This window comes from Sminthopsis crassicaudata, chromosome 2 (genome assembly GCF_048593235.1).
Source record: "Sminthopsis crassicaudata isolate SCR6 chromosome 2, ASM4859323v1, whole genome shotgun sequence".
NCBI lineage: Eukaryota > Metazoa > Chordata > Mammalia > Dasyuromorphia > Dasyuridae > Sminthopsis > Sminthopsis crassicaudata.
Genome location: NC_133618.1, coordinates 318664321 through 318679376, shown reverse-complemented (window position 1 = coordinate 318679376; position 15056 = coordinate 318664321). Strand labels below are relative to the sequence as shown.

The following is a 15056-nucleotide window of genomic DNA, read 5'->3' as shown; positions in this document are numbered from 1 at the left end:
TGATCTTAATCATGGAAATCTCATATGGAGATTTTTATTGTTATTAGCGATTTCAGTAAGATCTATAAAGAGAAACAATAATAACAAATTCTAAAATTTAACACAAGAAACGGTAGACCAGCAATAATCTGTATTACTAGTGCTATCTATTTAATTTAGCCCTAGACTTCACAAGAACCACATTTCTACACTGATTCTCCTTTAAAAACACAATTTCCTTCTGATGCCATGACACAAAAGCTTCATATAGGATGACTTATAATGGTTGTGCAGAGTTGAGATCATGAACTAAAGTTGTTGACTGCCATATAGGCTGCTATCCTCAAAGTGAGATCTTTAAAAAAAAAAAAAAAAACATAGTAATTACACATAAAGGATGCACTCAGGCTTCAAACAAGACAAATTGGGGTAAGAAGTGGGGAGGAGCAAGAAGAAAGCTTAAATTCAATAAAAGCTAACAACCTTTACTAATCACTTGGAACATATTTTACTAAAATCGAGGGACAGAAAAACAAATTAATAAAAGAAAGTCCTGCCCTTAAATAGATTATTTTCTAGAGAGGGGAAAAGGGAAAGGCAGGGATACTCCATGTAAATGGTACTGTATAATAATTTTAGGAGAGAGAAAGCACTAACTGTTGAGTGATTCAGGAAAGGGTTTCTATAAGAGATGGTGTATGAGCTATGCCTTGAAGAAGTTAGGGATTCTAAGAGGGAAAAGGAGAGAGTACTCTTCAGAAATCAGTGCCAGGCTGTGCAAAGAAACAAAGGTGGAGAAATGTAATGCTGAATTTGGGGAACAGCATGTAGGTCACTTTTGCTGAAATATAAAGTGTATCAATAAAAATAATGTGCAATATACCTAAAAAGATAAGGAGGAACCATATTAGAAAGAGGTTTAGATGTTAGGTTGAAGATCAAAAACATAGTATTTTTCATGTACTTTCAGTTTTTGTGGATTTTTTGTCTGTCTTCATAACAACTAATATGGAAATGTTTTGCATGATTACAACATGTATAAATTATATCAAATTGTTTACTCTCTCAGGGAGAAGGAGTGAAGAAGGGAAAAAATGTGGAACTCAAAATTAAAAAAAAATTAACTTTCTTTACATGTAGTTGGGAAAAAATATTTAAATGAGGAAAAAATTGACTCTATCACTAAAAGGTCAAATGACTTGGCCAGAGATGCATAGGCAATATATGTCAGAAGCAGAATTGAACCTAAGATCCAAGGCAAGCTCTCTATCCACTACATGGTTTTTAAGACATGTTGAATTTCAAATCAATAAATCAACAAGAATTTTGTAGGCACTAGGGATATAAAAGTAAAAGCAAAACAATCTTTACTCTTGAGGAGTTTACATTCGATAAAAGGAAACAACATGCACATATAAATAAGTATGTGAAGAGGGAAAGAATCAGAGAAAACTTCTTAGAAATTGTACTTGAGAAGACCATATAAGGAAACCAACCTATTCTAAGAAGAGAGGAGGGAGGGCAATCCAGGCACAGGAAAAGTGCAGTTAAGAAATATCTCCTTGTAATTTCTCAACCACAATGTAAGTTCCTTCTTTCAGAGCAAAACTATCTTTTGATTTTGCTATGTAAATTAACATCTGATACCCCCTGCTTATCAAGAGCAAGGGGATTCCCATGAAAAAGAAAATCATTCCTTAATCTAATCAAGATGAATGGTTAACAGAACAACTAGCTAGAAGAGAACAATGATGAGGAAGAGGAGGGAGAGATGAAGGAGGAAGAGGAAGATGGTGATGATGATGATGACAATTATGGCAATGATAATACATTTCTAGCAATGTAATGTTTAAAAAACAAGGAAGATGGCACCTGAGCAATGTCTTGAAGAAGCCAGAGATTTTAAGAGGGGAAGGCAAGGAGAAAGGGACTACATACTTTATTTTTATTTGAGGCTCACTTTATACAAGTCTTTGTAAAGCAGTGCTCACTTGCTCTCTCTGTATATGTGTATATATACAATATACATACATATATATACATAAATATACACATTCATTTATATTAATACACACACATGAAGCCTAAGAGTCACTAATGGCTTTTAAAACCTAGCTCATGTTTGCTGCGGACAAATGAATAGAATCAGCATAATTTCCTTGCTCTACTGCTGCTTAGGCAGTTCTTCTCTCTTAGTGAGTGGCTGATGTGGCTATTTGCCAAACTGCTGCAAAGCAATGGTCTTACAAAGCTGGTAGTTGCAGGAGGCTAACTAAAACCTTAATGCATATTCTTACACTTATTACACAGCATTCATGTCTAAGAGAATCACTGCAAAGAACTGGGTAACACAAAGGACCTTCTACTTAATTATAAGAAGTCCTGACTTACTGTTTGCCCTTGCAGAATTATATTTGTTAATTTTGAGGTAGCCAAGATAATTAATGAGATTATAGATTTAGAACTGGAGGGAACTATGCCTCTAGGATCCAACATAAGATTTGGAGTCAGGAGTCAGGAAAAAAATTTAATTCAAATATACCTTAAGTAATTTCTAGCTCAGTGGTCCTAGGTAATATACCCATCTCTCCTCATTTATAAATTAGGGGTAACAATAGTATCCACCTCACAGGGTTGTTGAGAGGATCAATCGGGAGCAAGGCATAATGGATAGTCAGGAAAACCTGATTTCTTCCTACTTCTGAAACCTCCTAAATGTGTAACCATAAGTAAATCACTAAATCTCTCAGGCTGAGAGATTTCTTATCAGTAAAATGAGAATCATGTCTACATTGTTGTGAGGTTCAATTAAAGTATATAAAATACTTTGCTTACATACATATAAGCAAATGCATACATATACATATATATTGTTAAAATCATCACTACTAAAATTATCATTATCTTCTCTATAGCAAGCCTGTTAGCGCTAAAATATTTTTAAATAAAATACTGGCATAATAAAACTCATATAAGAGAATCTAGGGTGAAATTTGCTGTGCAACACACAGAAAGTCAAGGATTGAAAAATAATAATATTTCACTTTTCCATCATGCTTTACAATTTATAAAATACTGTGAGAATAATGAAAAGAACATTGTATTTAGAATCAGAAAATTTGGGATCAAGTACTAACTCTGACACTTAACACCCTGTGAAGTTATGGCAGTCATTTAACATTTCTTAACTTCAATTTCCTTGAAAATACAACAGGTGAATTAGATTGGTTATTTTATGGTTCAGTTCTAAATCTATGATCTTATTAGTCATCCTATAGGCTTTTCAATATTAGAAAATTAGCGAACTCAATTCTTGGAGAAAAACCAATAAATAAATTGAGACATAAAAATAAAAACAAAGACCCGATATAAAATCTCTTGAAATCAAAAATTTAGAGATAAAAATCAGAATTATTCCTACCTCAAAATTATTGGCAGATGGCTTATACACAGACATTATTCCTTTCTAAATAGTGTGTCTGTAAGGCCATTAAAATGTGTAATCACCTTCTCTTTTGTTCTAAATACTGATGATTTTCAAAGACTCTATAAGTCATTCTCCCTTGTTTAAGGTGTAGCTTTCATGTCTTAACATTGCCTTCCTTTCAGCTCAATTTTGTTATATGATTGGCAGTTTATGCAGAAACCACTCTTAAAATAAAGTTAGGTGACTTTTCTGCATTTAACAAAGATGGTGAGCCTTGTCCAAAAGAAAGCAAATGCTTAAAAGTTTTAACCTTATTTAAAAAAGAAAAAGAAACGAAACCTATTGACCATTTCTTAATCTTAGCTGACTGAGACTCAGTTGACTAACTTCAACTGGCCTTTACTGAAAAAATGCAGTCCATTTATTCCCTCCTAATTCAGTCATGGGGTTCTATATATCCTGTCCCAATCTCTCATCTGAGCTTCAGCTCTCCATAATTAACTGTCTATTACACATTTCAAACTTTATATCCCAGAAAAAACAAAACAAGTGTCTTCAAACTACAGTAGGCCTCCTTTTTGCATTTAAAAATATAAAAACTATTCTTAGTTTGAAGACAGGCTCTCCAGTTGTAAGTTGCCAATCTCTGCACTATAAATCAAATATGTCCAAAATTAAAGTCATTTCCCCCAAACTTTCCCCTCTTCCAAACATTCTCTAAGTCCCGTAGGCTTGTAATAATGGAATTATCTTTTGTCACTCTCCCTCACTTCATACATCTAATTAATTGCCAAATTATGCCATTTCTAAAACCAGAATCTGACCTCTCCTGTCTACTCATACTATTATTATCTTATCACCACTCACTTAGATGATTGTAACAACCTCAAGTTTCTCTCCATTCCAGCCCATCCTATACACTCTAGCTAAAGTATTTTCCTTAAGCACAGATCTTCATCCACCTTGCTCAATCAGCTCCAATGGCTCCTCCTGTAAGATAAAATATAAAGGCTTTGAAAGCCCTTCATAGCCTAGTCTCAATCTATCTTGCCAGTCTCATTGTACATTATTCTCTATACCACTGAAATCCAGCTACCTGGCTTTCTTTTTTTTCTCAAAATATTCTATCTTTCATATTTATACCTTTGCACTGGCTATATACACTATGCGTGGAATGATTTTTGTCCTCATCTCCACCTGGTAGATACCTCTTTTCCTTCAATACTTAGGTAATCTTTTTAGCTAGTAGTAACCTTGAATTTTAATCATTTCTATTTACTGTTTATATTATTTAAGTACACTGAAATGCATGCACATATATACATACACACACACACACACATTTTCTCCTCAATAGAATATAAATTCCTTCTGTTATAAATTATTTCAGTTTTTGCATTTGTATCCCCAGAACACAGAATGATGTCTGTTACACAGCAGACATTTAATAAATGCTTGTTAATTGATTGATATTCAAAAAGGCAGAATTTTATCAATATCAATTGTGCAGATGCTGCTGTGGGTGCTGAAGGAACAGCTCCTCAAGTTCCATCATTCAGAGGAAGAAAAAGAAGACTACATGGAAAAATACAGTAAAGACCTCTTTGGTTACAAAAAATTTAGTTTCTTGTTTCATATTTTATGGAAACATTACATGCATTCTGTGTTAACTTTGAGATTGATGACCAGGTTGAATAAGAGAATATGAAAAATAGTAACAATGAAAAATGACTTTTCTGAGAAGACACTTCACTGATATTTTTTTTCTTGGGGATTATGGCTTATTATTCTGCAAAATTAACTTTTCTTCTCTGTTCTTATAAAATTTTAGTGCTGGTTTTAAACAGGAATTAAGTCATAAAATTTTCAACACAAGCTGCAGCTCAGTAAACTGAAATAAAATAAATTAAAAAATAAAAATAAAAAGTAAAATAAAAACCATATTTATTTCATTCTGGGATTGGGTTATGTTCCCCACTCTCCAGATCATGTGTAATAATACAAACACATTTTAGCATGCTTAGAGCTAGTGAGCTGCAGATTCCCCAGAATGTGCTCATTCTACAAAGAAATACTTAAGGATGCTCATAATTAAAATCTAAAGTACATTGAAACCTCCTTTTTGTTTTCTACTCATATAATAATGAAAGTTTACATTTGTAAATACACTGAATGTATGCTCTATTTGAAAGAAAAAGAAAAACATTTCTTATCAGAAAAAAAATTTAGTCCACTGGACTAGAGAACTAAATAAAACAATTTAAACAACTGATTTTTTTTTTTTTTAATCATTACGAAAACCTCTGGGTTATATATGTCAAACCAACTGGGAACCAAACTGTATTACTTAGGTTGACTACAAATAAAATGAAAACTTACTCTACTGTATATAAAGTAATAGATACGGGTGTACTCTACAAAGTTAAAAGTGAAATAATATTGTAAGATGATATTATCAATAACTTAATTATTCAAAACAGCCCTCCTAGATCTTTCTACTTCTAGTATCTTCTTTTTCTAAACCATCTTCACACTTCTACTAAATAATCTTACAATTCAGATTTGATCATGTCACTTCCCCACTCAAAAATCCAGTGTCTCTCTATTGTTTCTGAAAAAAAAATTTCCTTAGCCTAGCACTCAAAGTCCTACACATTTTGACTCCTAAGTACTTCTCAAGTATTGTTTCATATTATTCCCCTCTCCAGACTTGGTTTCAATCAAACTGCCCTCTAGCCAGCCATTTCCTATGCATGATATGTACATATGTACATTTTCTATACATATTTCATCTTTTCCCTTGGCACATTTGCCTAAGTAGCCCCCAAGGCCAGATTGCCCTTCCTCCTCACTTCAGCCTCTCACAACCTCTACATTTGATCAAAGAACAATTTAGTTGCCACACACAACCTTTCCTCATCTTTCTGGTCACTAGCACTCTATCCTTGAAATTACTTATATTACTTTATGTATATTTTGTATTTACTCTTACTTATACAGAATCTTCTAGTCAAATAGAAGGCAAAAACTGTTGGGGGGGAGGGTTTTTGTAGCTCCCAGAATTAGCACAGTGCTTTTGTACAAAGTAAGTGTTGAACGGATGTTTGTTGAATTGAATTTTCTAATCAAACAAAATTTGGGGAATTCTTGTCATCCATATTTGAATGGAATTTGATGATGAGAAAATTTTATTTTAAAACACCAACATTCAAAACTAAAATGTATAGTCCTCAAGTTCTTTAAGACTTTACATATAAAGTTTTTAAAGTTCAATTACAAATGTACACCTATCCAGAAAAAATTCTGAGGGTCTGAATAGGTAGTCCAAGGAAAGAATTATTAGTAATTTTATCCCACCCCAGGTCTCTGGTGACATAGATGTCCATTTTTATTTTCTATATAATATAAAATGAGCACCTAGATAGCTTGTAGGACTGATAACTTCTAAAGTTCAAAAGGCCCATTTGCTGGCAATCTCCAGAAACATAATAAGGACCAAAGGAAAGAATTCACAAGAATTTTGTCTAGAACTATATGACCTCAGTCTCCAAAAGGTATTTCTCAGTCTCCAAAAGGTATTTATTCCAGTAACATTCCTCAAGGTCCATTGAACAAAGTCAATTCTTCCCAGCTTTGTGAATAATATAAGGATCACTCTATTTTCTGGTTCTTCTTCACTACTGAAGCTCAATCAGTTTTATCCTGAGGGAATCTTGTAAGACCCCAATTTGTCTCTTCTGTCTTTAGTGGAGGAAAAACTCCTAAAATGGGACAATGGCAATATACCTGTTCATAGAACTCAGGATCATTTTTATCTTCATATCTATCCAGTGCAGACCATAAAACATATTTCAGAAGCCATGGAATGGAAGACAATGAAGAAAAATGAACTTTTTAGTATCAACTAAATTCTCAATTCAACATACTTTTACCAAGAATTTAGATGCAACTCGATTAGATAAACATTTATTAAGAATCTGCTTTGAGTAAGGTTCATTGTGCCCTGAGTTCTCTCTATCTTAATTTTAAGCAGACCCCCTACTAATGACCAAAGATTTCAGGAGCAGAAAACATCATTCTCTGATTTAACTTAGTCATTAAAATGACCAGCGTCATCCAACATGCTCATTCACTTCTTTCTCTGCCATATCACCAAGTTTGCCATGAAATACATCTGAGAGCAGGCAGCTCCTAGCAGGCTTTTAGCCCAATGGACTTAATACTTGGACATCATTCACAAGAGTTCTTTTCAGGTCCAAAAATTATAAAGATCAAGATGAAGCTATATGTAGTTCTAATTTCAAAGAAGCAATGAAAGGAGGTTAAAACTTTTGGAGATCCCAAATTGAGGGCAAAAAGAAGAAAAGAATAAACGATTTCTGGTTTTGTTCTAAATTTCCACCATGACATAGGTTAGAAGTATACATATAGTTCCAAATTATAAACTACTTTTGTGGAAATAAGTTACAAAACCAAAAGCCAAGAGAGTAGTTTCACAATAAAGATTAAGTTAAACACTGAACATTTAAGTACTGATAACAACATTCTTGCTAAGAACCTGTGTTTTCCTTTTATTCTAAAGGTCAACTGGGATATGAAATATGTTGTAAATGTTAATAAGAAGTAAAAATATTCAATACTTGGTATCCTAGGTTTATAACTTGAAAACACCTTCAAAAGGTACCTTTTTCTTTACAAATAAGGAAAGTGATAGTCCAGAAGATCAGGTGACTTTAAAACCATCAAGACACTAAGAAAGAGAGGTAGCGGCAGGTAGATGGTGAAATGGATATAGTACCAGCCCTGAAGTCTGGCCCTTGCAAGTCAGGAGGACCTGAATTCAAATCCCACCTCAGACACTTAATACTTCTTAGCTCTGTGACCCTGGGCAAGTCACTTAATCCCAACTGCCTCAGGAAAAAAACAAAAAAAAAAAAAAGTACCAGAGGTAGTATTTGAACCTAGGCGCTCTCATGGCCTTTTCCAAAAAAAAAAAATAAAAGAAAATAAAAGAAAGTCAAGGAATCCAAAGAACATTTCAGATTTTTTTTTTAATCTTGTAATTTTTGCCTTCTCTCTTTTAAAAATGACTAGCATCGGCTGAGATTCCAGTGGTAATTTAGGTCCAAGGAGTTATCAGATGTGGGCAAAGGACTGAGGATGACTGAAAATTCAGGACAGTGAAAGAATACTATGGACAACTATTGATCGTGATTTGTCATAAGAAAAACTTGTTTTAAAAAACAAGTACTACTGTAGGCAGAGAGAGCAAGAAATATTTCTAAAAGTTCTTTAAAACGAAGATTAAAAAACAACAACAAACAGCAGGTGAGTTAAAGAACTGGAATTCAGGCAAAGAACTTTGAAATTGAGATACATTTTCCCAACTCATCACTTCTTGGGACATCATTCACCAGTGAGGCCCTGAAAATACAGCTTCCTTGCTGTAGAGATGAGTCAAAAAAAAAAAAAAAAAAAAAAAAAAAAAAACTATACAATATTTCACAGATGTTTCAGCTTTGAAGAAACCTGGGATTCAATGAACTTTTCAACTCAACCCTGCCTCGGACTCCCCAATCTTCCTTACAGCAAATGCCTATGCAGGGTGGAGGAGAAGAGGAGGTTAGTGGATCTGATGACTAAGATCCACACAATATTGAAGTCATGAAAAGAGCACCGGCTCTATTAGTAGCTGTGTGACCTTAGGCAAGTCATTTTTTCATGGAGTAAAAGGAGTGGTATAGTAAAGAACCCTAAGGTTGCTTTAAACACCTACGTCGGACTTATGAGCTTATTAGCCACTTACACAGTACAGTGAAGGGCTCCCCTAACTAGGACTTGACTTTGGGGGGGAGGGGGGGTAAGTCACAGTAGGTGGTAGTCCCATCAAAACTGAGAAGGCCCAAAGCCTGAGATACTAGGATCGGCCTGCGCACCAAGGATCTTATCTATGGCACTCCCAAGCCCCTGCACCCGGCGCAAGCGCGCACCGCCAGGCTGGCCGCTTTCCCAGGGGTAACCCACCCCCACCCCCAGCAACCTTCCTGCCCCAACCCACCCACTAGGGCCAGGCCCCTCGCGTCCACCGCGGCACCTCCAACCCTCCAGTCTTTTTACTGCTGTCCCGCCTTGCCCTTACAGTGGATGGCTGGGTAGCAGCTGGGGTCTTCCCCGCCGGGCTGGCAGCGGCTGGAGAAGGCGCTCCGAGGGGTCACGTAGTTGCTGGGGAAGATGCCCACCCGCTGGTTCAGCTGCCCAGTCCACCAGCCCTCGTCGCCGGACACCTGCGAGTCCTTGGACAGCACTTCCACCACATCGCCCAGCCGCAGGGTCAGCTCGTCCTCGCCCGCAGCCTCGTAGTCGAACACCGCGGTCCAGAAGGGCAGTGGTGGCTCGGAGCCCAGCTCCTCCGCTACTGCCACGGCCACCGCCGCCCCCTCCTCTTCTTCCTCTTCCTCCTCCTCCTCGCCCCCGGCCCCGGCTCCATCCTCCCCGGGCGGGGCGGCGGCAGCAGCGCTCGCCAGGCAGCCGAGAAGCGCGCGGGAGGGATCCATGGAGCGGGAGATCCATGGAGCGCAGGAGCCGCCGCTGCCTATTGTTCATGCGGCTCCGCGGAAGCTGGGGGACCCCTCCCCCGAAGGCAGCGGCGGCTGCAGGTAGGATGGAAAGTGGCGGAATAGGGCAGGACTGGGGGCCGAGGTAGGGGGTGTGGAGGGAGAACCCCTCGAGATGTCCCGGCCCAAAGAGCCCTTACTGTAGCACAGGGGCCGGGCCGGATCCCCCGCTTCCCTCTTCCACCTCTTCTTCTTCCTCCTCCTCCTGTTTTACCTCCACCACACAGGGGCGGTGGGGTGGGAGGGGTACAGGGTGGGAGAGAACCCGGTCATGAAGCCAGCGCTGCCAGCTCTGCTGCCCAGAGCCGCTCCCGGCTCGTCGGTCCTCCCTTCTCTACTCCCCTCCCCACCCCTTTCGTCCTGTCTTCCTAGCCCAGGCTGCACGCCCAGGACCACCTGACACCCACTCCGCCCCGCCCAACCCTGCGGACTAACTGGGGCGGGGATGGAGGACCGGGGAGCGGGCGGGGACTACGGCCCCACCTCCAACGCCCGGTTTCTGCCAGCTTCCCTTCCCATTGGCCACAGAGACCCTGGGTCCACAGGTTATACTAGTTCTGATTGGAAATATCCTTTCCCCCTGCTACCCGCCCCTCAACTGCTCCCCCCCATCTACTCTCCATCCCTAATGAAAAGCACGCCTCCTCCGCAGGAGAGTCTCCGCCCTCCCCCCCCTTCTGGTTTCTCATTCTCAAACCCATGGATCAACCCTTCCCCCTAAGCCCATTGGCCGGTGTCAGATTCAACCATTGGTGAGAAGCACCTGTCGATTAACCGTGAACGTACAGTTCTCCTCAAGTGAAGAGAACGTAAATTTCATTGGACAGGCTAAGACAGACGGGTGTGTTCTGATAGGTAATAATCCACCCTCCATTCAGATTTAGTTAGAAAGCTGAAGGAAAGAGCAGTTTCTTTGTTTGCAAGGAATTGAATCGGAACCTTTTCTGAACTTCACCTAAAGAGCCTTCTCCATTCCACCTTGGGAGACTCTCCCTTCATATTTAGATTGATTTCATTCTCACTTCAGACCTTCAACTTTTTCTCTCTAATAAAGTTAAAACTAATCTACATTTGTCCATTTTCTTATCTCTCTGTTTTCCATTTGCAGACCAGCCCTTGGAGCTTGATAGGTAGGTTTCTGGGTTTTTTTGTTTTTAATTTTTAATAATAGCTTTTTATTTTCAAAATACATGCAAAAAAAGTTTTCAACATTCACCCTTGCAAAACCTTGTGTTCCAAATTTTTCTCCCTCCTTTCCTTCATCACCCTCCCCTAGACAGTAAGTAATCCAATATAGGTTAAATATGCGCAATTCTTCTAAACATATTTCCACATTTATCATTCTGTACAAGAAAAATCAGATGAAAAAAGAAAAAAAAAAGCAAACAACAAAAAAGTTGAAAATACTATGTTGCGATCTACATTCAGCCCCCATAGTCTTCTTTCTGTATATAGATGGCTCTCTCCATCATGAGTGTACTGAAATTAGCCTAAATCATTTCCTTGTAGAAAAAAGCTAAATGCTTCAGAGTTGATCATTACATAATCTTGTTGTTGCTGTATTCCATGTTCTCTTGGTTCTACTCATTTCACTTAGCATCAGTTTACATAAGTCTCTCTAGGCCTTTCTGAAATCGTCCTGCTGATCATTTCTTATAAAACAATTATTCCATTACATTCATATACCATAACTTATTCAGTCATTCCCCAACTGATGGGCATTCATTCAGTTTCCAGTTTCTTGCTACTACAAAAAATGACTACTACAAACATTTTTGCACATGTGGGTCCTTTCCCCATTTTTTATGATGTCTTTGAGATATAGACCCAATAAGGACACTGCTGGATCAAAGAAAATGCACAGTTTGATATCCCTTTGGGCCTAGTTCCTATTGCTCTCCAGGATGATGGGATCAGTTTACAACACCACAAACAATCTATTAGTTGGTCCTCTTAGAATAATAAAGAAAATAAAATACTGGAGATTACAAGACACTAATAATAGTGAAGTAGTTTTCTATCTATAACTATACTTATAAATGCACAACCTATCTATCTGTCTATCTATATTTAAAGTTATCTTAGACCAGTTTAAGAACCATTGCTATAGAGGATGAATTCTCCAATACTGCTCCTCCCATGCTTTAAATTTTTAGGTGTTTTTTTTCTGTTTCCTATTCTCTATGGGATTTATTTCTTGGCATAGTCCTGAAGAGCCAAGTTTCATCATTCTAATGGCTACCAAATACTTCACCACCTGACATTTTATTGGTTTAAAAGATAATATCTGCCCATCTCTTTTAATTTTAGTAAAGGGGAAAAATCATAAAATCATTGGAATTTAAAATTAGAATAATCCCCAGATCAACTACGTCAATTCAGTTTAATTTGACACACATATATTTTGGGTATTATGTGGTAGCATCTAATTATGGGCTAGGAAACGAAGATGAAAAATATAGTCTATACCTCAAGAAATCTAAAACTTACTGCACAGAAATTATAAGTTATACACATGTAATATTAAGAATTGATGCACTGTCTCTAGTCAGCCAGTCAATCAGCAAGCATTTATTAATTGCTTCATGTTTCTGTGCTAAGTCCTGAAACTCAAAGAAAGAAAGAACTATAGTCCCTGATTCCAAGAAGGAGTTCAGGTTGCAATTCCAGGAACAACATTCATATAACTGTACGTACAAATACAAAATACAAATAGAGGGTTATTCTAGAGGGAAGACACTAGTGATGGGGGAAAACATAAGAGGGGGAAGATGATCAAGAAAGACTTCCTATTGTTGTTAAATTATTTCTGACTCCTTATGACCCCATTTGGGGTTTTCTTGGCAAAGATACTAGAATGATTTTCTATTTCCTTCTTCAGCTCATTTTACAGATAGGGAAACTGAGACAAACAGGATGGTGTGACACATCATCACATAGCTAGTAAGCATCTGAGGCCAGATTTGAATTCAGGAAGATGAGTCTTCCTGACTCCAGGTTTAACAGTCTATCCATTAAGACATTTAGCTGCCCAAAAGGCCTTCTGTAGAAGATCTTGAAATAAACCAGGGAAGAAAGGAGGTGGAGGTGAAAAGAGGGAAGATTAATTAAACATGATCAAAAACTGGAGCTCTCTGTAGGAAGAAGAGGAAGAAGGCTAGCATTGCTAAATAGATGGGAGTAAAGTGTTAAAAAGACTGGAAAAGCAGGAAGGGGACAGGTTATAAAGGTGTATAAAATATAAATTTGAAATTTATATTTTAAATATAAAAAGAAGAATACATGCATACATACATGTATATATATACATATGTGTGTATTGTGTATATCCATATATAGAGATTTATAATATATAGATATATAAAATCTGAAAGAAGTTAGACTTTCCTTTTCTAATACTCCAGATCATTATATACCAGAACAAAATATTTAATGATAAATTTTTGACTTATAAGGGACAACTATATATTTTCTAGGCACAAAATAGTCATTAATACAGAACACTCACAAGTACACATTTGATAGGACAACAAAACTAAATAAATGAATATTCTAATTGTTATTATACTCTGGAAGTTGAGACTTAAAACCATTAAACATGCTGCTCAGGCATTTTGGATTTAACCTTCATCTCTCCACTTTCAAATTCTATGTTTTCTGGCAAGATAGCCAGATGATTAAATTTGTCATTGAAACCAGAAAAAAATGAACTATCTGTGTGGTTGTGGACAAATCATTTGGCCTCTATCTTCTTCAGTTTCTCCATCTGTAAAATGGGTATAATAACAAAACTTGCTTCCTGGGTTTATTGTACAAATGAAAGGAAATATTTGTAAAGTATTTTACAAGCCTTAAAGCACTATATAAATGCTTTAAATAACATTTATGCTTGAAATGTTTATATTTAAAATATTTATATTCTAGAATAATGTTTATATTTAAAATAGTAATTATTATTAACACTCCTAGATTTAGTCCTTTTTAAAAGGGCTAGAGTAGATATAAGGGAATCCTTCTAAAGTATAGTCAGCAGAGACTGAAGAACCGGTATATCTGACTAAACTCATTAAAATCAGTGTAAATATAAACTAATTCTAAATATGTCCATCTTGAGAATGTTTGATCACTTACTCAAAAAAAAGGAAATGCAAAACAGGAAAAGCAAATAGAAATCTAGGACCAAGCTTATCTAGTTGAGTTTCCCTGTTCAAGCTACTCTATGGAATCAATCCCTATGTAACAGTGAAGAAGGGCTAATCCTCACTGAAGTTAGATGATGCCATCTGGAGGGGTAAAAGAAAAAACAACCTGGTATCTCCTTTATCACTGAAACAACTCCTTCTTATATTGAACTGAATGATGTTGTCCAGTAACTTGATCCCTTCTTTCTTATAGAGCTGTAAAGAAGAAATATCTAAAGCCTAATTTACTACAGGATTAGGAAATCAAAATTGATAGTTATCATTATGAATCATGGTTTTTCCTACTATTTTTCCTCCCACCCATGAGCTTTTCCTGTTGTGTCGATTGCACTGTGGATCACTGCTACCTACATAACAGATGGTAAAGAATCAAAACAAATGAGCTTTTTCTTTTAAAGCTGCCCAATTTTTCTAATATAGTTCATAAGCTATATCACCCAAACTGTTTAATTGCTGGTTCTCATCTTAATTCACTCTTTTTGAATTTGCAAATAAGGTATGAAACTGTATCCCAAACTTGCTTCTGTAATATGTAGAAATATAGACTTCAATGAAAAATGTCTTTACTAATTCAAGATTTAGTAGTGTTATAATAATTGTCATGCCTGATATGTAAATATAGCACTTTAAGATTTGCAAAGCACTTTACCTTTAATCATTTGATCTTCACAGCAACCTTTTGGTGTAGCTATGATGCAGATGGAAAATTGCAGGAGTTAAGTGAAAACACCTGGTTGGAACATCACTTTTTTTGCCTACACCTTGGCATCAGAGACAGCTTTTGAATCAGTGATGTGGGAGAGTCAGACCCAATCACAAATTGTTCAATTTTCT

General features: G+C 36.9%; 1 protein-coding gene across 6 annotated transcripts in view; it reads right to left on the bottom strand.

Moving 5' to 3' along the window:
• Positions 1-10427, bottom strand: part of MAP3K9 (mitogen-activated protein kinase kinase kinase 9) — a 105052-nt gene extending 94625 nt beyond the window's left edge. For 2 of the 6 annotated variants that reach the window (XM_074290135.1, XM_074290138.1), the window contains exon 1: positions 9546-10427. In XM_074290135.1, the coding sequence (XP_074146236.1) occupies positions 9546-9960 (415 nt within the window). In that variant the 5' untranslated portion in view covers positions 9961-10427. The remainder of the gene's footprint in view (positions 1-9545) is intronic. The other 4 variants (XM_074290137.1, XM_074290136.1, XM_074290134.1 and 1 more) reach the window with 3 other exon arrangements.
• Positions 10428-15056: the final 4629 nt, after the last annotated feature.